This window comes from Ovis canadensis, chromosome X, assembly GCF_042477335.2.
Source record: "Ovis canadensis isolate MfBH-ARS-UI-01 breed Bighorn chromosome X, ARS-UI_OviCan_v2, whole genome shotgun sequence".
Lineage (NCBI taxonomy): Eukaryota > Metazoa > Chordata > Mammalia > Artiodactyla > Bovidae > Ovis > Ovis canadensis.
This window is the reverse complement of record NC_091727.1, coordinates 110,082,068-110,105,324: the sequence shown is the minus strand read 5'-3', so window position 1 is coordinate 110,105,324 and position 23,257 is coordinate 110,082,068. Positions and strand designations below refer to the sequence as shown.

General features: G+C 40.3%; 1 protein-coding gene across 1 annotated transcript in view; it reads left to right on the top strand.

Moving 5' to 3' along the window:
- The window catches only part of TENM1 (teneurin transmembrane protein 1), an 899,404-nt gene that overhangs the window by 819,853 nt on the left and 56,294 nt on the right, over nt 1-23,257 (top strand). The window contains exon 25 of the mRNA XM_070290794.1: nt 8,320-8,474. Coding sequence (XP_070146895.1) covers nt 8,320-8,474 — 155 coding nt within the window. The remainder of the gene's footprint in view (nt 1-8,319; nt 8,475-23,257) is intronic.

The following is a 23,257-nucleotide window of genomic DNA, read 5'->3' as shown; positions in this document are numbered from 1 at the left end:
TGTCTTTAGTTAACCTTTGTTTCCCTAGAACCTGTATAATCTAACACCTGACCTAACTTATCAACTTATGTCACCCACCTGTTCCCTGATGATATATAAGTTTGTGACCCTTGTTTTTGAGGTCTCCTTTTTATTTAGTAGATCATAAATAATAGTCAAGTTACCAAAGTCCCCATCACACGGAAACTCTCATTTCATGAAACTCACCAGCTCTACAGGAATGAAGCCACAGAATATCTCTGAAGAATAATCCTAAAGAGGTCCAAGAGATCTATAGAAATAACAGAATTCTTACCATTTGAAAGAAGGGTCATGGTTCACTCTGACAATCTAACAAAAGCAATGGACCATCTTCTTATGATGATACTCATACATAAAACATTTTGCAGATAATTTCATGGAGTTCTTTGATCCTCTGAAACAAGTCTGTACACCGCCCCTGTGGTAAAGTGATTGATAGCCCCATTTAGGCTTCTTGGGATAGTGATGAAAAGAATGGACATTGAAGTCAGACAAACAAGAACTAAATCTAGCATTTTCTAGGTAGGCAACGTGGATTAGTCATTTGACCTCTGAACATCTATTTCCTGACATGTATTAAGTAAGTGAAAGTTGCTCAGTAGTCGTGTCTGACTCTTTGTGACTCCATGGACTATACAGTCCATGGAATTCTCCAGGCCAGAATACTGGAGTGGGTAGCCTTTCCCTTCTCCAGGGGATCTTCCTAACCCAGGGACCGATCCCAGGTCTCACACATTGCAGGTAAATTCTTTACCAGCTGAGCCACAAGGAAAGCCCAAGAATACTGGAGTGGGTAGCCTATCCCTTCTCCAGTGGATCTTCCTGACCCAGGAATCAAACCAGGGTCTCCTGCATTGCAGGTGGTTTCTTTACCAACTGAGCTATCAGGGAAGCCCTGACATGTAATAGGTGCAAAATAAATCCTGAATAAATTAATAAGTGAGGAGAAAAACAGCTTTCTCAGTAAACTTTTAGGAAAATAGTGGTGGTGGAGGTGGGAGAGCTCTTCATTCACTCTGTCTTGCCCTGAATGCTCAAGCTTTGAGAGGATCAGAAGGCGCAAAGAGAAGACAAATGACCTTACCTGTCTTTCCCTCAATCACAATTCTTGGTCAACTGGCCCATCTATCTTATGATGTCTCTGAGTGCCTTCTGAGTCTTGAAAGAAAGGACATATCAGTCTGAATGCTTATCATTTTTAATTTGCATTTAAATTCCTTGGAAATTGACCTTTACTGTTTAGAATATACTGTAACTTTTTTTTTTATTAAATAGTCATGTGATTAAATACCCCACACTGTTCTCTAGTCATGTAATGTTACAGTAAGTTTATTAGAATCTCTTCTTGAGGAACTCCCATTCTCATTGTTAACCACACAGTGAAATCATCTCAGCTGCTCATTAAGCTCTGCTTCCTTCCAACCCTAGTAACATCCAGATATATGTAATCTCTCCAAGTTCTAGAAGCTCCATTTAGTGTCTACCTAGCAAGATAACTTAATAGACTTATTGTGCAGAAGTAACATGGCCCTTTCTGATCCCCATAGGTAATTATAAGTGGACAGTTGTTAGATCAATTGGGAAATGGACTTTTCTGCTTAGTTGAGAATTGCCTTATAGACCACACATATGATGCCAATTTTCAGAGAATTGAAATGCACATAAACAAAGCAAAATATTTTAATCTCTTTGATTTAAAGGGCACTTTACAACCTACTGGTTAATGTCAGCTACACAGTTCGGTCCTCTCAGTATTGGAGATTTAGCTGATGCCATATTTGCACTTAAGACATTTGCTGAAAGTTTATTTTGATCATTTACCTCTGTCTCATAAAATTAAAGAGCAGATTGTGGCAGGGAAAAGAAAGCAGTATTTCAGTTTTCTGGTTGCTAGGGCTATAGATGGAGAGAATTTTATGACTACTTTCCAAAGCTTATATCCCACAAGAAGGTTCATTTTTGATACAAAAATAATAAAAATGTAGGTGGCCTCAACAGCTGTAATTTTTATAAATTAAATACAGAGATGCCTTCTGCCAACATTTGAAATTGGCATTCTGCACAGCCAAAAACTCTGATCTTTGCTGTCATCTTATTTGGGATTTTAGCTACTATTTCCAGGCTATTATTAACCTCCACATCTGGACTCCTAGTGATACCACATCAGGCTGCCCCTACTGCTTCAGTATCGATCAGCAGCAGCCTCTTCCCCAACAGGTGATAAATTTATTAGTAACTATCCAGGCTGCCCCAGCTTTAGGCAATTGCCTTCTTAAGAATTATAGTATTTATTCATTGGAGGATAATAAGACAAGAGAAGAAGTCAAATACTTTCGCCCGTTAATTTGCAGCTGTTTCATATAGAGCTATGCTTCACAGAGAAAAGAGTCTGCAGTTCAGATATAATGTCCCTACTTTGCATAAGACACTGTGAATAATTTTTTTTTACAAGATGCACTTTATTTATGAGCAGTTTCCTCCATAGAAAGAGCTGGTTAGGGCTTAATGCTGATGAATGGAGACAGCCCCATTCACACTTCCAGGTTATGGTCTGTCACTGCTTTCATTATATGCACTAATTTACAAGGATTTATTTATTTTCTTACAAATGTAAAAATGTGCTCCAAGCTAAACATGCTGTCTGGGCGCCTGAGTGCAGTGCTTTCCTTGGCGGGGATGGGTTGGGGTGGGGACTCAGCTGTCTTGAGTTGTTCTTCCCACCTCCACCCCCACCCACCGCACATCACTGCCTAACCTTGTGGTAATAGCACAGATCTCTACATTTTTGCTTGCTCTAAAAATGAATGCTGGTTAACATTTTAAACCCTGGAAGCGATTTGCTCAGTGCCCATTTAAATCCGTTCTCATTCAAAGACTGTGCCTTCCATTGTGTTTTAAGTGCTAATGAAAACCCTGTCGTAAGCACAGCAAGGGACATGACCCTTGGAACAAATTATGCCCACAACATTGGGTAACAAATTTTGGAAAGCTGGGTATAACTATATCAAAATCTGAAAGTCATATTGAATCTGCAAGATCTTGCTGGCCCCAGATGGCTTTATGTGATCTGAAATCACTCACATCCCCATCTCCAAAGAATAAAACTTAAGATATACTGGGCATGAGCCACCGCCTCCCACTCAGTCTAACAAACAGTAGTAGATCATACTACATCTTCAGCATCCCTGGGCTATAAGAATACTCATTATGTGAGATGACCCCTCCCCGCCACCCTCCCGCCAAGTAATGGCAGAAATAATTCTCTTTTTTCTTGCCTGTGATTTCATTTGGTTTTTAACCTCAGTGAAAATTAAAAACCCCTTAAACTTCGGCAGTGAAGAGTTTGTAAAACTAATTGTTTGGGGAATTTGTGTGTGGGGGTTGGTTGGTGTAGGAAAGTGAGAGGAAATGAAAATAGGCATGTATAAAATATGCCTAGATGCATAAAAAAAAAAAACTATCACACAGTCCCTCAAAACCCTTTCTACTATTTCTTTTTCATCCAAATGTCAGTATAACCCAATTAAATTTAATTAAAGAACCTCCAAAAAAGGAGTATTTTGGAATTTGGACAGTGATAAAAGAAATTGCTACACAAATATATGAAAGGAGAATATCCTACAAACTGTCAGCCAAATAAGCCCTGGAGGCCAACAGTGAGTATTTAATAAGCCTCATCTGTGGAGTTCAGCTGAGACGTACAGAGAGAGAGCAGTTCAGTGTTTGCTGCTGCTGCTGCTGCTAAGTCGCTTCAGTCGTGTCCGACTCTGTGCGACCCCATAGACGGCAGCCCACCAGGCTCCCCCGTCCCTGGGATTCTCCAGGCAAGAACACTGGAGTGGGTTGCCATTTCCTTCTCCAATGCATGGAAGTGAAAAATGAAAGTGAAGTTGCTCAGTCGTGTCCGACTCTTAGCAACCCCATGGACTGCAGCCCACCAGGCTCCTCTGTCCATGGTATTTTAGAAGCTCACAAAAATTAAAAGCGGGAAAACAATGTAAGTCCAAGATTATCCTCCCCAGAGCAGAACAAACTCCACCCTCTGATGGGGATGAAGAGTGTAGTAGTCAAGAAACAGAATTGTCCTCCCTGATGTCAGCATAAAGATGTATGTTCCTGTATTGCTAGTTTCTGTAGAAATACATTTATTTTTCTATACCTTTTGGGAATCTGTTTCAATTTTCAGGGATTTGATTCTCCAAGTTTATCACCTCTCAGAGCAACACTGAGTCTTACTGTCCATGTACATGGGTTCTTTGTCCTTTCATTCTTATAGAACTTGCAGTGTTTGATGTGATTTCATAGACTTCAAGCATATCTACTTTTAGCCTTTCTCTCTCCAGACTTGATTCTTGATCTCTCAGTCCATCCTTTTATGACAGCCAAATTTCCAAGTTCACATTCAGTGATATTGAATACAGAAGCCATAGAAGGTGATCCCAAATCATAGTCCTGCCACACACCAGAGCTAGCATTCAAGAAATTGATTTTGACAAAACACAAAAATAAAAAGCAAAGATACTCCTTGGTTCATCTTCAGTCCAAATATTCTGGAGATGAAAGAAATGTTCATGTACCATCATCCTTTGACCTGCCCCAGTCTTAAAAGAATTTTGTTAAAAAAAAAAAAAAAAAAAAAAACCTCCTTAAAGGTCTTTGTTGAAAGTGAAAATGTGAGTCACTCAGTTGTGTCCAACTCTTTGTGACCCCATGGACTGTAGCCCACCAGGCTCTTCTATCCATGGAATTCTCCAGGCAAGAATACTGGAGTGGGTAGCCATTTCCTTCTCCAGGGGATCAGCGGATCTTCCTGACCCAGGGATGGAACCCGGGTCTCCCGCATTGCAGGCAGATTCTTTACCATCTGAGCCCCCAGGGAAGCCCATAAGGGAACTATGGTCTGTCAAGGTCTTTATACCTCTAAAAATAATAAAGGGACTTATTGACATGGAATTCCCCTTGTCTAGATGTGCTGGTTTCCTTGGTGAACTCACCAAAACATAGATGACTTTAGAGGCATTCAGGGAAAGTTAAAATGAATCTGTAACTTCTATAGATCTTAAAGATTAATACTTCATGAGGAACATCAGGAATAATCAAAGTACATCATAAAGTCAAGCCTTAATATTAACCTCCTGCCAAAGAATTAGCTCATCTAAAAGCAGTTTATTAAGCTGGGTTTATAAACTGTCTTTAGATGAGTTCACTCTTTGCCAGGAAAATTATTGTGAGTGTGTGTGTGTGTGTGCATACACACACATGAGCACTGAAGGGATATGCTTGTTATCACAGATCTTCCTAACTTTAACATACAGTCTGAGTTTCACAGGGTCTAAATAAAGAAGAGATAGGAAAAGATAGAGACTAAATTGTAGACTAGTTTTAAAGTAATATCATGTGGTTATTTTTAAAGTAGCAAGGGAAACAGGAGTTGAACAATATGTTGTTTATCAGTGTCTGACTCTCTTTAAATGCATTACTTTATTAGATATTTATAACAGCCTAGGTGTAGAATAGCCAACTCATGCCAGTTTGTCTGATTTCCTTAGGATGGACTGGTTGGATCTCCTTGCAGTCCAAAGGACTTTAAGAGTCTTCTCCAACACCACAGTTCAAAAGCATCAATTCTTCAGCACTCAGCTTTCTTTATAGTCCAACTCTCACATCCATAGATGACTACTGGAAAAACCATAGCCTTGACTAGGCAGACCTTTGTTGGCAAAGTAATATCTCTGCTTTTTAATATGCTATCTAGGTTGGCCATAACTTTCCTTCCAAGGAGTACGCGTCTTTTTATTTCACGGCTGAAGCCACCATCTGCAGTGATTTTGGAGCCCCAAAAAATAAAGTCAGCCACTGTTGCCACTATTTCCCCATCTTTCTGCCATGAAGTGATGGGACCAGATGCCATGACCTTTGTTTTCTGAATGTTGAGCTTTAAGCCAACTTTTTCACTCTCCTCTTTCACTTTCATCAAAAGGCTCTTTAGTTCTTCTTCGCTTTCTGCCATAAGGGTGGTGTCATCTGCATATCTGAGGTTATTGATATTTCTCCCGGCAATCTTGATTTCAGCTTGTGCTTCATCCAGCCTGGCATTTCGCATGATGTACTCTGCGTATAAGTTAAATAAGCAGGGTGACAATATACAGCCTTGACCTACTCCTTTCCTGATTTGGAACCAGTCTGTTGTTCCATGTCCAGTTCTAACTGTTGCTTCCTGACCTGCATACAGATTTCTCAAGAGGCAGGTCAGGTGGTCTGGTATTCTCATCTTTCGAAGAATTTTCCACAGTTTATTGTGATCCACACAGTCAAAGGCTTTGGCATAGTCAATAAAGCAGAAATAGATGTTTTTCTGGAACTCTGTTGCTTTTTCCATGATCCAGCAGATGTTGGCAATTTGATCTCTGGTTCCTCTGCCTTTTCTAAAACCAGCTTGAACATTTGGAAGTTCATGATTCACATATTGTTGAAGCCTGGCTTGGAGAATTTTGAGCATCACCTTACTAGTGTGTGAGATGAGTGCAATTGTCCGGTAGTTTGAACATTCTTTGGCGTTGCTTTTCTTTGGGATTAGAATGAAAACTGACCTTTTCCAGTCCTGTGGCCACTGCTGAGTTTTCCAAATTTGCTGGCGTATTGAGTGCAGCACTTTCACAGCATCATCTTTCAGGATTTGAAATAGCTCAACTGGAATTCTATCACCTCCACTAGCTTTGTTCATAGTCATGCCTCCTAAAGCCCATTTGACTTTGGACTCCAGGATGTTGGGCTCTAGGTGAGTGATCACACCATCCTGATTATCTGGGTTGTGAAGATCTTTGTGTATAGTTCTGTGTATTCTTGCCACCTCTTCTTAATATCTTCTGCTTCTGTTAGGTCCATACAATTTCTGTCCTTTATTGAGCCCACCTTTGCATGAAAAGTTCCCTTGGTATCTCTAATTTTCTTGAAGAGATCTCTAGTCTTTCCCATTCTATTGTTTTCCTCTATTTCTTTCCACTGATCACTGAGGAAGGCTTTCTTATCTCTCCTTGCTATTCTTTGGAACTCTGCATTCAAATGGGTATATCTTTCCTTTTCTCCTTTGCTTTTGGCTTCTCTTCTTTGCATAGCTATTTTTAAGCTATTTGGCTTTTTATGGAGGCTTCATAATCATAGCTGATTAAATTATTGACCATTGGCATGTGAACTCAATCTCCAGCCCCTAGGTCAGGAGGTGGCCTTCAAAGTCTTCCACTGAGCTTTCTTCCTTGACTCATAGTATAGCCCCTCCAGTAGGTCTCCAGTAACATGCTCAGATAAGAGCAACCCAGTGGCAACCATGAGTACTATGAAACGCTTTCTGGAGAACTGTCGTTTATGGAAGCAAAGAGACCTGAGTCCTCGGAGACTGGTCACATTTCTCTCTCTCACTACGGGAAATTCTAAGAGTTTTAGGAGCTCTGTGCTAGGAAAGGAAACAGAGACCAAAATTTCCTTATTATATAAATCACAATCTCACAGGCAGATAATCTTTTCCATATTTTACCAAATAGGAGGCTGAAATTTTCCAAGACAAATGACTTAAAGTCACACAACAGTTAAAAGTGGCGCATTCTGTATTAGAACCCAAGCCTTCTAACTGCCTTTATATAGTTTCCAAGAAACCAGACTTTAATTAACACAGTGTGTAAAACTACTGTGAGAATTTTATTGACTTTTATGTTTTCTAGAAGCTTAACCATTCCTTGTGTGACACCATAATTTTGCTCTCCAGCCCCCTCTTAACAGATAATACAGGAAAAAAAAAAAAACTCAGCCCAGTATATCAGAATTATTACAGACTCCGTTAACTGACTGTGAATTGATGAAAATAATTTTAATGCTTTCCAAGTCAGTTATTTCTAACGCAACTATGAAAATAAGCAGTGGCCTATGCATCTGCACTCTGAAAGCAATGTAACCTACACTGCCTCCCCTGTTTTTTCCCATCTGTCTTAAAGAGGAATTTCTGTTTTCTATTTGTGGGGCAGAGCAAGTATCAGGAGAGTGAGTGGCAATGTAAAACTGGACAATGAAGTGATGAGACCTAGCTTGATCTCCACGTGTTACGCTTTGTCCTTTCTTCTCGATACACGAAGAAGTGAATGTGTGTCCACACAAACCTCTCCCATTACTGTCCTGTCTGTGCTGAGCAAAATTGAACCCATATGTCTTTAAAATGCCTTTTCATTTTGATTGCTTCTTTGAACATACTGATCTTGGTGCATATGTGGCCCTTTGGACTACTAATGCCCATTTGCTCTTCCCCAACAGGCATCACAGTTGATAGGCACGGATTCATTTACTTTGTGGATGGGACCATGATTCGGAGAATTGATGAGAATGCTGTGATCACAACCGTCATTGGCTCAAACGGTCTGACTTCCACACAGCCACTGAGCTGTGACTCAGGAATGGACATCACTCAGGTAGGCACCACTGGTTTTCAAGCACTATCACCATTTGGCATCATGGAAATGGATAACAATTTTCTCATACAGAAATTAGGTAGAAAGGAAGCCTGGCATATACGTTATAACACCAGATAGCAGAAGTTTCTCTTGATGTAAGTGACTTTCTTCCTCCTCTGAAAAACTCCAGTTGAGAGAAAAGGGAAAACTAGGATGGGAGTAATGCTAGACGGAATGCTGGCATGAAAATTAAAGTCCAAGTTTGAATCAATTAGAGGGTAAGACCAATTTCACTTGTTGAATTTTTTTCCAAGATATCTAATTTTATTCTTTTTGAATAATACAGTAACTCCCATTTGGAAAAGCACTGATTACTAAAGTCTTTAGAAATCTTTTTTAATGAATATATGAGCATGACTTCTTATTCATGTGTATGTAAATAGCTATTTCTAGGGCGTTATTTTTCTTTTTAAAGTAAAAGCAACATTCCCTCTGAGATCTATTTTACATTTATTTAGGAAAGCTTTTTTGCCAATGAGAATAAAAGGGAAATTCAGTGTAGTTCCCATCTGAGTCCAAAATTCTGATTTTACAAGAATTCTAGAAAATCAGGATTAGACAGGTGGAGATTACAGAGCAGCCAGCACAGTCCCTGCACCTTGTGAATGACTGTCTTAGTTTGCAGACGCAAGAGGTTATTGTGTTAAACGAGGGAAATAAACTAGACAGTCATCAAAGGAACTTTCAAACTAACTTCCATGAATCTATGACTCTGATGAAGTAGATTACTTATCTTCTCAAATGGATTAAAATAGAAGTTGAGAGTTTTAGAACTGGTGTATCGGAGAGGATGGTTTTGACTCTAAGTGATCAGACAAAGTGATTTCAACAAGAAGGTTTCATTAACTCACATCATGAGATGAGCAGAAGTAGGCAAAGATGCCAGCAGATCACATTGCGTCACATTGACCAGAATTAAATCACTGGCAGAGGGTAAACAGGTTTCCAAAATGGATTCAGACCCTCTGGAACTGGGGCAGCCTCCCTGAGCATATCGCTACCTAATTCTAGAACCCAAATCAGGATTCTGTTAGCAAGGAATGAAGGACTGCTGTTTGGTAGGCAACCAGTCATAGTCTCCATAGTTAGGGTACCCCTGCCTCACCCAAGTAACTCAGAAAATAGTCAGAGTCAACTACAAAAAGTAAAATAAGAATCGAAAGGCCCGGAAAAGTGACAAAAGGAATGAACTATCTTTAAGAGAGATACAAGTAGATCAGGCTATCCTGGAGCAGTCTAACTTTCCATGATGCAAAATCCTGCAGGAGGCAAGCAAAGGGAGCAGTATTTATGGCCATGAGGAAGGGTGTGAATGTGTTTATATGGAGGAGGGGGATGAAAGAAAGAAGGTGCATGTATATGATTCACTTGGGGGATATTTTTTACTTGAAATAGAACACTTAGTATTGCAATCAGTCAGCTGTAGACAATCTATCTGTTTCTGTGTGGCAAAGTTATGCTGAAAAGAGAGTTCTTTGTCTACATAGAGCAAGCACAGGATTGTCATCACCACGAGAAAGGTTCTTTTCCACATAACGGTTCACAAGCCATAATTGCCACTGTAAAAGCTACCTCACCCCTTTCAGACTGGAGTGAAGAGTGTAGCCCACTGAACAGGAACCTGGTAACCAGGAGACAGACTTACAGATTCTCTATGGCATTTCACCCCAAGTCTTGATTTCCCTGAAAGGAGCCCCCAACTCCCCCCTTCCCTTTTCCTTATACAACCTCAGCATGAGAAAAACAGTTGGTTTTTTTTTTGGGAGGGGGGGCATGTGGGAGATGGAGAGTTGAGTTGGGTAGTAGGGGGTAGATGCTAGAAACCAACAGGACAGCCTAGGAGAGAAATTGGGCTTCATGGGACTTCCCTGGTAGTCCAGTGGTTATGACATCATGTTTCCAATGCAGGGGACACGGGTTTGATCCCTGCTCAGGAAACTAAGATCTTGCATGCTGCATGGTGGTCAAAAAAAGAAATAAGGCTTCATGTCCAAATTATTTAGCTGCTATCTCCACTGCTGTCCACCACTTCCTGTTGTGTCCTTCAAACATCCTAAAGAGTAACTAGCATCTTTCTTCTTAGGCTGGCGCAAGACAGTGAGGCCAGACTGATTTCTCCTTAAGTGTCCACAGTATAACCTTCTATTTTTATTAGGGGCCTGCTTTTCAGGGTCCCAGACCCTCTGTCTGGAATTTCCACTGCTGGTCCCCTTTCCCACTCTCCTTACACCTTACCTCTTCGTGGGACCCTTCCCTAACAGTCCTAATCCTCACTGTAGTCTCATTCCCTTCCTGAAATTTAACATCACTACATTTACTGTATAATCTGCTCTCTGTTCCCAAGCTATGTATCCAACTAGTTTCCCGCAATAGACTGTATGTTCTTTAGACAAGCATGGTAAGTGCTCAGCAGGCACAGTTAACATACATACCAATACCAAAGAGACACTATGATGCAAAAAGCTTGAAGGAGTAGTGAGAGATGAAGCTGGAGGGTAAGTGGGGATAATGTGGTAAATGACCATATAAGCATGATCGCATTCCAGTTTTATCCAGTGGACAATGCAGAGCCAATGAGAGCATTAAGCAAGAAAATGTATTTTTAAGATAGTCTTAAATGTGAAAATTCTTTTTTTAAACTTTTATTGGAATATAGTTGATTTACAATGTTGTGCTAATTTCCGGTGTACAGCAGAATGAATCAGTTATACATATGTCCACTCTTTAAAATTCTTTTCCCATTAGAGGTCATTACTGGGTTTTGAGTAGAGTTCCCTTTGCTATACAGTAAGGCCTTATTTTATATATATATACACACACACCAGAGAAGGCAATGGCACCCCACTCCAGTACTCTTGCCTGGAAAATCCCATGGAGGGAGGAGCCTGGTGGGCTGCAGTCCATGGGGTCGCTAAGAGTCGGACACGACTGAGCGACTTCAGTTTCACGCATTGGAGAAGGAAATGGCAACCCACTCCAGTGTTCTTGCCTCGAGAACCCCAGGGACGGGGGAGCCTGGTGGGCTGCCGTCTATGAGGTGGCACAGAGTCAGACACGACTGAAGCAACTTAGCAGCAGCAGCATACACACACACACACACATTATATATATATATAATGTGTGTGTGTGAATGTGCGCACTAAGTCACTTGAGTCATGTCCGACTCTTTGCGATCCCATGGACCACAGCCTGCCAGGCTACTCTGTTCATGGGATTCTCCAGGCAAGAATACTGGAGTGGGTTGCCATTTCCTCTTCCAGGGGATCGTCCCAGACCAGGGATCGAACCCGCGTCTCTTATGTCTCCTGCTTTGGCAGGTGGGTTCTTTACCACTAGCGCCACCTGGCGGGACTATCAGCTTAATCACATAGTAATAGCAAATAGAGGATTGAGTGAGATCTTCCAGGGAGGGGATGTAAGGATAAAAAAAGAGAGAGAGAAGGCTTCAGACCAAATTCCAGCCATGTCAATATTCAAGAAAAGGCTAAGGAATAGGAACCCACAGAAAGGAAACTGAGATAAAGAGACCTGACAAGTAGGAGGAAAACAAGGAATGTGTGTGGTCAAAAAACCCAGGGAAGTGAGCTTTTCAAAAAGAGGGGGACATGTGCATACCTGTGGCGGATTCATGTTGACGTATGGCAAAACCAATACAATATTGTAAAGTAAACAACCTCCAATTAAAATAAATAAATTTATATTTTAAAAAATAAAAAACAAAAAGAGAACAATTAATATCAAATTCTGCTTATAGGTCACTAAAATGAGGTAGGTTTTTTCTTTTAAGAAGCCATTTGGTTTGACAGCATTTGTGACTCTGATAAGAATGCCTTTGGTAGAGTGCTAATTAACTGGAGTTGGATGGCAGTGTTAGAGTGGGAGGTGAGGAAATGAAGAAAGTGAAAATAGATCACTCTTTTGAGATGTTGGGCTGGTAAGAGGAAGATTTGGCACCGAAACAAATCAGCTCCCAGGTGTGTGCGAGTAAGAACCCAGGTGCGGTACAGGTAGACAAAAGCTGGAAGACACTGAAGGAAATCCTCTGCTTCAGTGTCGACCAGGAGGAAGCCAGCATGTGGCACAGCTCATCCTCTGTGGCCAGAGTCTCCCCTGTCTGTTTTGACAGTGGTGGGAGATCGGGGGCCTTAGGTTTAGCGTGACTTTACTTAAGCACATGGGCTGTGTTGAACTAGAGGGAAGAAAGCTGAGTAGGGAGCTTCATAACACCTTCCAGGAGGAAAGCCCCAGTTGTTTATAGTAGTACTTACAGTGATCCAGCTGAGCTTACACAGTACTCAGTTTTATATTTCAGTAAATCAAAATATATTGATGGGTGAGGGTGGAGACAGCTGTCTAAGTGAGAGCACACAGATTCTGCTGACAGGCACAGGCAGGAGAGAAAAGAGAGGCCTGACTGCAGCATGAAGATTTGAATCAGACTTCATGAAGAGCTTACTGATTCTAAGACTATGTGGCAGCATCATACATTATCGAAAGAGTTTACAGAATCACCACCTTTTGAAACTTTTAAGGCAAATGTTGGATAGCAATCATCTATGAACACTTGGAATATAGACCTCTCTGGATTCAGGAAGATGGATCAGCTGTTTTCTCAAGATCCTTTACAACATCTTGAATGTTTATCTATAGAAATATAACCCAAATGCCAAAGTTCCTTGTTACTTTTCCTATATTTCAAAACCAAAAGGTCCTGGGATTTAACCCTAGCAGTCCAGTGGTTAAGATCCGTGCTTTCACTGCCCAGAGCCCAGTTTCGATCCTTGGTTGGTGAACTAAGATCCCGCAGAAAAGAAAAAGGTCCCCAACAAGGGAAGTCCCATTCATGCTAGCAGAGTACCTCTGGAATCTAAGAGGTGATGCGTTGGTCTTCTGTACTTTTCTGAGACAAACCTGAGCCCCTAGAAAGAATCAGTCCTCAGAAGATAATGAATGTCCTGCCTCTAGTAATTCTAATAATACCTGCTACCACTTATTGAGAACTTACTATGTGCCAGGAACTATCCTAAGCATCTTATTCACACTGTTCCATTTTGTCTCCACCAGCTTTAGGAGGTAGGTGTAATTATCCCCCATCTACAGAGAAGAAAACTAGTAGTCAGAAGGATGACGTATTGTGTATGAGCACAGAGTTATTAAGTGATACAGCCAAGATCTGAGCACAAGCTTTCTGACTCCCACGTGCAGTTTCCCCACTTCTACACTTTCAGTGACAACTGGAGATGACCAGATATCATTGTATTTAGTGGGTGACAAATGTCATTTGGTTGAGGAAGATGCTGTTTATTTAGTGGCACTTTAGGCAATAGTTTAATAAAATCTAATCATCTCAAGAAATGAAATTTGCTTTGACAATAAAATCAGCCATTTGTTCAAAATCAATATCCTTTTTCTGATTTACTGAAATGCGAAACTGAACTCTCGGTATAAACTCTGAGGCATAACTGCCCATTGTAAGCACTGCTATAAACAACCAGGCCTTTCACTTCAGGAGATGAGTTGATTATAAAGAGATCAGGCTCTTTATTTCCATTGCTGCTGCTGAATCATCTAGCTCTGGTAACTCACTTCCATCTCACGCCTGACTAGAACAGAATTGGGAGTTAGACCAAGTCTCTTGGTGCGATAGCAAACTTGAGAGTTGATTTGCTCCTTGGATCCAGCCTAGTGCTGTCCCCCAAACCAACCCAAGAGAAGATACACAGGCAACGTGGGCCTCTTGTAGGCAGATAATCCTGTTTATGCACTGTCCCTAATGTGCACACTTTGAGGTGTTTGTCTGAGCATCCAGGACGTAACCAGTCCTCTCTATATGCTTGTTGGATCATCTTCATACTACAAAGTGGTTCCCCAAAGCACGCACTTGTCTGATGGGCCTAACAAGTGGAAGGAGGTTCATGGTTCATGGTTATGAAAGAAGAACAGTATCTGATTCTTTGGAGTTACCAACCTTGACCCCACACATTCAATCTATTGAGCTAATCTGCTGGGAATTCTCCTCCTCTCCCCAGTCATTCCCTCCAGAATATACTCACAATTCAGTAATAGTGAGATTATTGTGAGATTATTAACAGAATATTAAGCCAGCCTCTCCTCAAATGCCTCTTGGGATAGGAAACTCACTCCCTTTCTCCATCGAATGTCTCTGACTGATGGAAACCTCTTCTGGGATCCCTTTAACATTAACTTTTTAATCTTCCTTTAATTTTCACCATCTAGCCTTTACTACAACTCTTTAGGCCTTGTGGTATGAATTTAATCTGTCTTCTAGGAAATAAATATATTTTTGAACCAAGTACTATGCTTAGTGCTTTCATATATATTATCTTCTTTAATCCTCATGGCAATTTTTCATGAGAAGTATTATGTTCCTCTATTTTTAATCAACATGAAAAGCAAGGTTCAGAGAAGTTGAGAAACTTAGTGAAGGTCATACAACCGATCAGTAACAGAGTTAAAATTTGAACCTGGTTGACCTGATTCCAAAGTTCACATTCTTTTCACCAAACTACTATATCAAACCACTTTTTCTACCTGACAACCTTCTCAATGAATGTGAACAACTCTCTCAGACCTCCTAAGTCACATCCCTGGTTCATTGAACAACACTTCACTTGCCATGATATTGAGTTTCCTTCACCATTCTCCTCACTCTTCTCTGAATGTGTTCTCATTTATCTATATCTCTTTGAAAGTGAGGCTTCCAGAAATGAATAAAATAATCCAGATGTGCTGTGACTCAGTCTGAGGTAAAATGGTGACTGTCACAACCCTTTTTCTCTATTCTCTGTTTCTGTTCATTTTGCCTGGGGGTTTTCAAAAGGTTTTGATAAAGAACATTTACTTCAAACAAAAGAAGTCCCCATTTATAAAACTGATGCCAACAGCAGATTCAAACAAGTAGTGTCCTAGAACCTTCTCTATTCAAATTCACTCCCAGGCAGTGGGACTTTGTATGGCGACCCCCAGGGCACTTTTGAAAAATGGTAGGGAAATAGAGCACAGGTTAAGAAACCACAGTCAAAGCTGTGTTGGATTTTTGGTCACTTCTGACATGCGTTGTGATTATAGAGGGACTTCCCAGATGGCACAATGGTAAAGAATCTGCCTGCCAATGCAGAAGACTTAGGAGACATGGGTTTGATCCCTGAGTTGGGAAAGTACCCTGGAGAAAGAAATGGCAACCCACTTCACTATTCTTGCCTGGAAAATTCCATGGACAGAGGAGCCTGGTGGGTGGGCTACAGTCCTTGGGGCTGCAAAAAGTTGGGCATGACTGAGCATGCATGCAAACACGTGATTATAGAGAACTAAAAATTCACATGTCTCTCATGCCCGTCTCCTCACCCTGTACTTACAAACTTGATCATTTGTTTGTTTTGACTGTAATCCTCACTAATAATTATATTTTACACTATTGTTCAGGATATAAATTGGAATAAAAATTACATGAAATAATGCTTACTTTTACTACACATGCATCATAATACAGGATCTTATGTTAGTTTGTATTCAATTCCAGCTCATTTGATTCAGTCCTCGTCTTTGTTTTCTGCTACCATCCAATATCTTCACTACCCTTCCTAGCCTTGTGTCACCTATAGATTTCAATGCTTTCTATGTCTTCATCCATGATGAAATTTATGGATAGATAGACCAGGGAAATTGTAGCACCACTTGACTAGTTATCTCTTAGATTATGAACCCATCTGTTTGAACTATCACCTATAGTGTATGATTCATAGTAGATCAGGAAATCAATATGATGGCCTATGACTAGTTCTCAAGAAAAATGAAATATAACAAAAAAATTCAGAGTGCATCATGTATAGTAAGTGTAAGTAAGTATTGTTTCATAAGACTTATTTCAATTGTATATCTTGAACAATAGTGTAAAATATAATTCTTACTGAGGTCATAGTCAAAACAAGCTTGAAAGCCACTACCCTCACCCATATTTCCCATAACTTGTCCACAAAGGTATCATGAGAAATCTTACCAAGTTGGTAACTCTGTTTAAAAGGAAATAAGAGGACTTCCCTGGTCATCCAGTGGTTGAGAATCCACCTGCCAATGCAGGGGACACAGGTTCAGTTCCTGGCCCAGAAAGATTCCACATGCTGCAGGGCGACTAAGCCCATGAGCCACAGCTACTGAACCCATGTGCTCTAGAGCCCAAGCTCCACAATAGGAGAGGCCACCACAGTGAGAAGCCTGAGCACCGCAGCTGGAATACAGCTATGGAAAGCCTGCATGCAGCAACAAAGACCCAGCGCAGCCAAAAATGAATTTGTTTTTTTTTTTTTTTAAAAAGAAACTTTATTTAAAAAGAGAGAGAGAGAAAGGAAATTAGAATCCTTTGACATAATTTGTTTTGATTCATAGTATCCAAAAACACCACTTCCTCATCTAAGAACTAAGAAAAAAAACTGTTTAATAACGCTTTCCTAAAGCAACATCCTTGGAAGGAAAGTTATAACCAACCTAGATAGCATATTAAAAAGCAGAGATATTACTTTGCCGACAAAGGTCCATCTAGTCAAGGCTATGGTTTTTCCAGTGGTCATGTATGGATGTGAGAGTTGGACTGTGAAGAAAGCTGAGCACCAAAGAATTGATGCTTTTGAACTGTGGTGTTGGAGAAGACTCTTGAGAGTCCCTTGGACTGCAAGGAGATCCAACCAGTCCATCCTAAAGGAGATCAGTCCTGGGTGTTCATTGGAAGGACCCATGCTGAAGCTGAAACTCTAATACTTTGGCCACCTGATGCAAAGAGTTGACTCATTGGAAAAGACTCTGATGCTGGGAGGGATTGGGGGCAGGAGGAGAAGGGGACGACAGAGGATGAGATTGCTGGATGTCATCACCGACTCGATGCACATGAGTTTGGGTGAACTCTGGGAGTTGGTGATGGACAGGGAGGCCTGGCGTGCTGTGGTTCATGGGGTCACAAAGAGTCAGACACGATTGAGCAACTGAACTGAACTGAAAGCAACATCAGGTCCCCTCCTTGCAGTTTGTGGAGCCCATCTTTGGATTCTTCTTGAAGTCAGACTTATGTGTAATGACCTGTAGTCTTCCAGCACACCTTCTACTGCCCAGTATTACTCAATAATCATAAAAACTTGTTCTAAAAATTCATTTGCAAGTTCTAAGAGGTAACTCTTTCTGTCCAGAAAAACTTGAACTCAATTTAAAGAATTGAAAGAATTTGATGCCGTTCTACAATCCCTGCACCTGTCTTGGACTTTAGGAACTTAGAATCAATGTTCTTTGTGGCCATTCTCTTTAAAAAAGAAAGCAAAACTTACCTCTCTCTCATCCGTCGGCACAAGCCTCAAAACTTTGCCTCCCTGGTGGTCTTCAGCTCTCTGTGTGCCTGAAAAAAAGCTATTTTCTATTTTTCTTTCAATTTTTTTTGCAAGTTTCAGATAAACTAACCACAACTGGATAGAAGGGAATCATAAAGCCTCCTCTTCAAAATCTACATGTCAATTCAATTTTGTACAAGTGGAGTCAGCATTTTCTGTTGTTTTGAAAAACTACATATAATAACATGGAGGCATGAAAAGTTACAGCAATCCAGGGAGAACAAAGAAAAGAAACAGTAGCTTTAGTACAGAAAAGGCACCTTCTTTTCCCCTTTTTAAACTCTTGCCTAATATCTCTCATTGTCTCTTCTTCAGTCCCCTGCCAACCCTTTCATGTCTACAGAATAGCCTCCATCACCCTGAGTGATACAGATGATATTGAAACTCAAGTTCTTCAGGGGTTACTTGGCTTTCTTTGTGCACTTCCATCACTCTCCATGTGCACACTGAAAGAGAACAGAATTAGATCTTTGGAATGAAGGCCATTATAACTGAAATTCCCTGCAGGGACAGACTTCTGAATTTTGTGAAGCTCCGTAGGGAATCAAGAAAAATCTGAATTATAATAAGTTTGCTTGAATAAAGGGATTTCCCAGGGGAGGGAAAAAAGAAAGTTTATTTTTAAAGTTCTTGCCACCAGAGATGAAAATCTCACCACCTCCACCCCCAACACACCCTCCCAATGCTTCAATGACTATGGAACCTGTCTTATACTCAAGAGCCAAGAAAAAGGCTGTGGCCATGCTGCAGAGAATTCAGACTAGGGACATGTAGTAAAAGGAAGGAGTAGCGCTTTAGATAAACAGCAACACAGGGAAGATGTAAGCAAGTTTTCTGAAACATATATAAGCACCTCTATCCAGAGCCAGCAAGACCAGTGGGCAGCAGGGACATCTGGGTGGGAATAAAAGAGAGGTGACCAAATAGATAAGAGAAGTTTAGGGAATAGAGAATGGCTCAAAGGGCATATTAACAAGGCCCAGGGTGTAGCTGGCCAAAAAGTTCATTCAGATTTTTCCAGCACACCTCACCCAAACAAACTTTTTGGCCAAACCAATAAAATGAAACCACTATTTGCTAGCCCTTGTGCCAACCATTTACTTAATCATATTTGGTTATGGTTAGCTTAAAAACTAAATCAACCACTTTTTTTGTGTGGCCACACCATGTGACATGTGGGATCATAGTTCCTTCACCAGGGATCAAACGTGTGTCCTCTGCAGTGAAAGCAGGGAGTGTTAACCACTGGACTGCCAGGGAAGTTCCTGAATCAACCACTTCTATAGTGGCCACCAACTAATGGATTGGATGGCATTAAAACTCATATCAGGATAATGAAAATACATTGGTGCATACATCCAAGGGAGTATTATATAGCCTTTAAAAAGGAGGAAACCTTGTCACATCCTACAATATGGATGAACTTTGAGGACATGTAAAATGAAATAAGCCAGTCACAAAAAGAAAAATACTGTGAGTCCACTCATATGGAACATCTAAAGTAGTAAAAAAAAAAAATCATAGGAACAGAAAGTAGCAATGTGGATACCAAGGGGAATGAGGAGAGGAAATTAAAGTTTAGAGTGTCCTTATTGCAAGATGAAAAAGCTCTAGAGATCTGTTGCACAACAATATGAATATATCTAACACAGCTGAACTGTGTTTAAGCATGATTAAGAGAGTAAATTTAATGTTATGTGCAGGGGGTATTATAATAATAATGATAAACTCATACCAACCAAACCTCCGATGGATTTTCTCACTTTCTTTCCCTATTCTCATGCCTGGACAGCATAAGAAGTGCAGCAGTCTTACTGATCAGCCATTGGCTGTTGCAGCAGTCCAGATGTAAACATCCTAAATCAGCAATGTTCTGCTCTATTCACTTGAGCCACATGCACCCTGTCAATCCATATCAGTCATAGCCTGTCCCTCCCATGGATCCAAAGGCTCATGCTATGAATGTAGAAATGGGGGGAGGGGGTAGTGCTATCCTCTACGGCAAAGAGGGAGCCCAGTCTACACCAATCATGGCAGGAAGGCACTGCCAACTTAGCCACACTGTTCTCAAAGAGCTCAATATATCAATAACCTTAAATGTGAAAGTATTTAGAGAGTGATGACTACTGAATAAACATGGGCAAACTTCTTGTCAGGTGCATTTCTAAGGGATTCCTTGGCGGCTCAGTGGTAGAATGCCTACCAATGCAGGAGACATGGGCTCGATCCCTGATCTGGGAAGATCCCACATGCCGAGGAGCAACTAAGCCCGTGAGCCACAACTACTGAGCGTGTGCTCTAGAGCCCAGGAGCCACAACTACTGTGCCCATGTGCCTCAACTACTGAAGCCCTCGCACCTTAGAGCCTGTGCTCCACAACAAGAGAAGCCACCCCAATGAGAAACCTGCACACCGCAACTAGAGAATAGCCCGCAGGCAACAGCAAAGACCAGCACAGCCAAAAATAAATACATAAAATTATTTTTAAAAAACACGTTTATAACCTTGGAACAATGATTCACGTCTTCAAGAGTACTAGGGGATATTTTACTAAAGTTCTCTGGATGATTCCCTAACCGCCGACTTCCCTTTGCCTACAGAAACGTGTCTAGTAGAAAGAACATAGACAGTCCCAGGTGTGAGTCCAGATTCTGCCATTTATTAGTAGTGCAACCTCAAGCAAGTTACTTAAGGTCTCTGTGTCTGCACTTCCTCAACATTAGGAAGTGAGATAAAACCCTGTCTTGTCTCCTAAGGCTACTGGGATAGTTAAATAAGAAAACAAATATGAAAGAACTTTGTTTTTGGACAGGTACTTGCAACTGTAAAATGTTGGTCTTGATCAGAAGTGAAGAGAGAGGTCATATGGCATTACATGTAACCTTGGGTTTTATATTTTCCTTTGCACCATCAGTTAGGTGAGTGGAAAGGTTTCACAACCCTCCATCTACACAGCAATCAAATTATGCTATCACAGAGCATGAGATGGCAGTTAATGTTAATATTGTTCATATTTTGATTTGACAGAATCGAACAGCACCAAGAACCTTTTTTTTTTAAAGTTGACTGTAGGAGTCCCTAGAGGCTCTTCATATTACTCACCTTATAAAGGAATGATCCATTAGCATTTATGGCTGAAAATTACATAATAGTACAAAATAAACAATGTTTTTAGTTGCCATCTCTATATTTGAAGAAGAGAACATCTATTTTTGAATCATTTATTCTGTTGTCCTCTGAAATATGGCAATATATTTTTAAAAATTAAATTGTCTTTGTCTACTTCTTGACCCCAAAGAAGTTGCTGTCATTTCAGATTCTGTCATTTCAGATTCAGCACTACACTTGGAAAACAGACAGTAGAATTTTAAAGCGAGTTAATTATTCCTCCTTATGAAGGCTAATTCAATAAATGACCCAATTGTTGATTAAGTGGCACTGCTTTTTTTATATATATAAAAGCACTTGGAAAGTATGAACTGCTTTACAAATATAAGGGATGATGTAAGGTGTTAATTGGCATCTTCAGGAAATATTTTCTGTTGATTCATCATGCACTTGTTAAAATGGGAGGACACAAGAACAAAATAAGTCTGCAAGGTCATTCTTCTGATTTTGTAGTATCTGTGGTTTTCAGTCGCTAATTTAAATGCATTCCTGGATAATGTTATTTATTGCTCACTCAGTCCAAAGCTACTCTCCTTGCTCTGTCCAATGCAGGAAAACACCTTCTGAAACTGCAAAAAGAGAGCCAAACTTTCCTCTAATCCTTTAATAGAGGGTGCAAGAGACAAAATCAGGCCTCGAGGGTAGACTCTCCTTCATAATAAAAGTTCATATTAGAGGTCAGTAAAGTAGACTGTGTGGGAACACAGACCACATAGATTTGAGTCGCAGCTCCACCACTAGCTGGATGTGTCCCTCTGGGGGAAATTCTGTACCTGTCAGTGGGGATAATAATGATGTTTTTCTCTATAAGAAAGTTGTGAGGACTAAATGAGATAATATATTTTAAAAAGATCACTTACTTAGCAGGACTTCTCCAGTGATCCAGTGATTACAACTCTGCCTTTCAGTGCAGGGGATGTGGGTTTGATCCCTGGTCACAAAACTATCTATCCCGCATGCCTCAGAACACAGCCAAAAAAAAAAAAAAATCACTTAGCAAAGTATGTGACTCATAAGTGCTCAGTGAATTAGCAGGAGGAGAAACAGCAGCAGCACTAGTTGTAGTATTTGACCTTCCATTCACAGAATAGAAAATTGAACAGATAATTTATAGAACCAAGATTTTTTCAAAGGGCCAAGAAGTTTGGAACTGCTATAGAAATTATGTAATCTTCCCTTCTGTCCTTTGTACATAGGTGTACCTTCTCAGAGAGCCATGCAAATATTTGTAGATGAGTTTGATGGCCTGTAGCAAGCATATGCTCCAGAGATGACTCTTAATCTGCTGTGACCTTCACAGAATGTTTTATCTGCCTAATGCTGATATGAAAAGCTCTATCTAGATCACTTAAAGCATGTTTATGCTAGGCATTGAATGGTGCCCCAAATCCTTCATTTTCTTTCTATTTTCAAGAAGGGTCTCACTGACTGTGGACCTAAGGTTGGGATGTAGTATGAGTTTCATACATCTGTGAATTTGAGATGTAGAGATTTTAGATCATCTTCCAACTTTGAAATCAGGAGGTAAAAGAGCAGCACATTCAGTGGATGGCCATTCTACGTGGGTCAATTTCACACAAAAAATTTAATATGAAAGTATATAAGTAGGAAGACATAGTTTATCTAGGTCAACACAAAAGATATGACTCTCCCAAGACAAAATAAAGGCCCCCAGGTAAGTGGAAAATCAAAAGGAAAGAAGTTATGAGGCTGATAAGAAAGATAGCAGTGTCCTAGGATTTTTGAAGCAAGCTTAGTCTGTGAGTTGCTTTGTCTTTTTCTTTTTTATCAAGATATTCAGGTTCCAAAGCATGTCAATCAATTTGAAAAATTTGAATGTGTAAAAACCCAAACTTAACAAAATTATAAACTGAGAGAAGCTTTACAGTAAAATTCTCCACAGAATTCCTTTAAATATCAATCATTTCCCTTCTCCAAATTCATTCAAACTCTTTTTTTTTTAACTGCACTTTGTATCTCTTAGGTAAAATCACAATTAGGGTAGAATAAGCTATTACCCGAGATATCTGCATTATTGCTCCCTCCAAAGTGAACACGTGGTTGTTTACATAAGAAGTAAAGAACAGCAGGCCAAACATCTTCAACTCCAGCACAGCCAAATTCTGCTGAAATGTCTGCACACAAGCAAATAGCCAGAGTTGTCAGAGCCCTTAAAATAAAAGT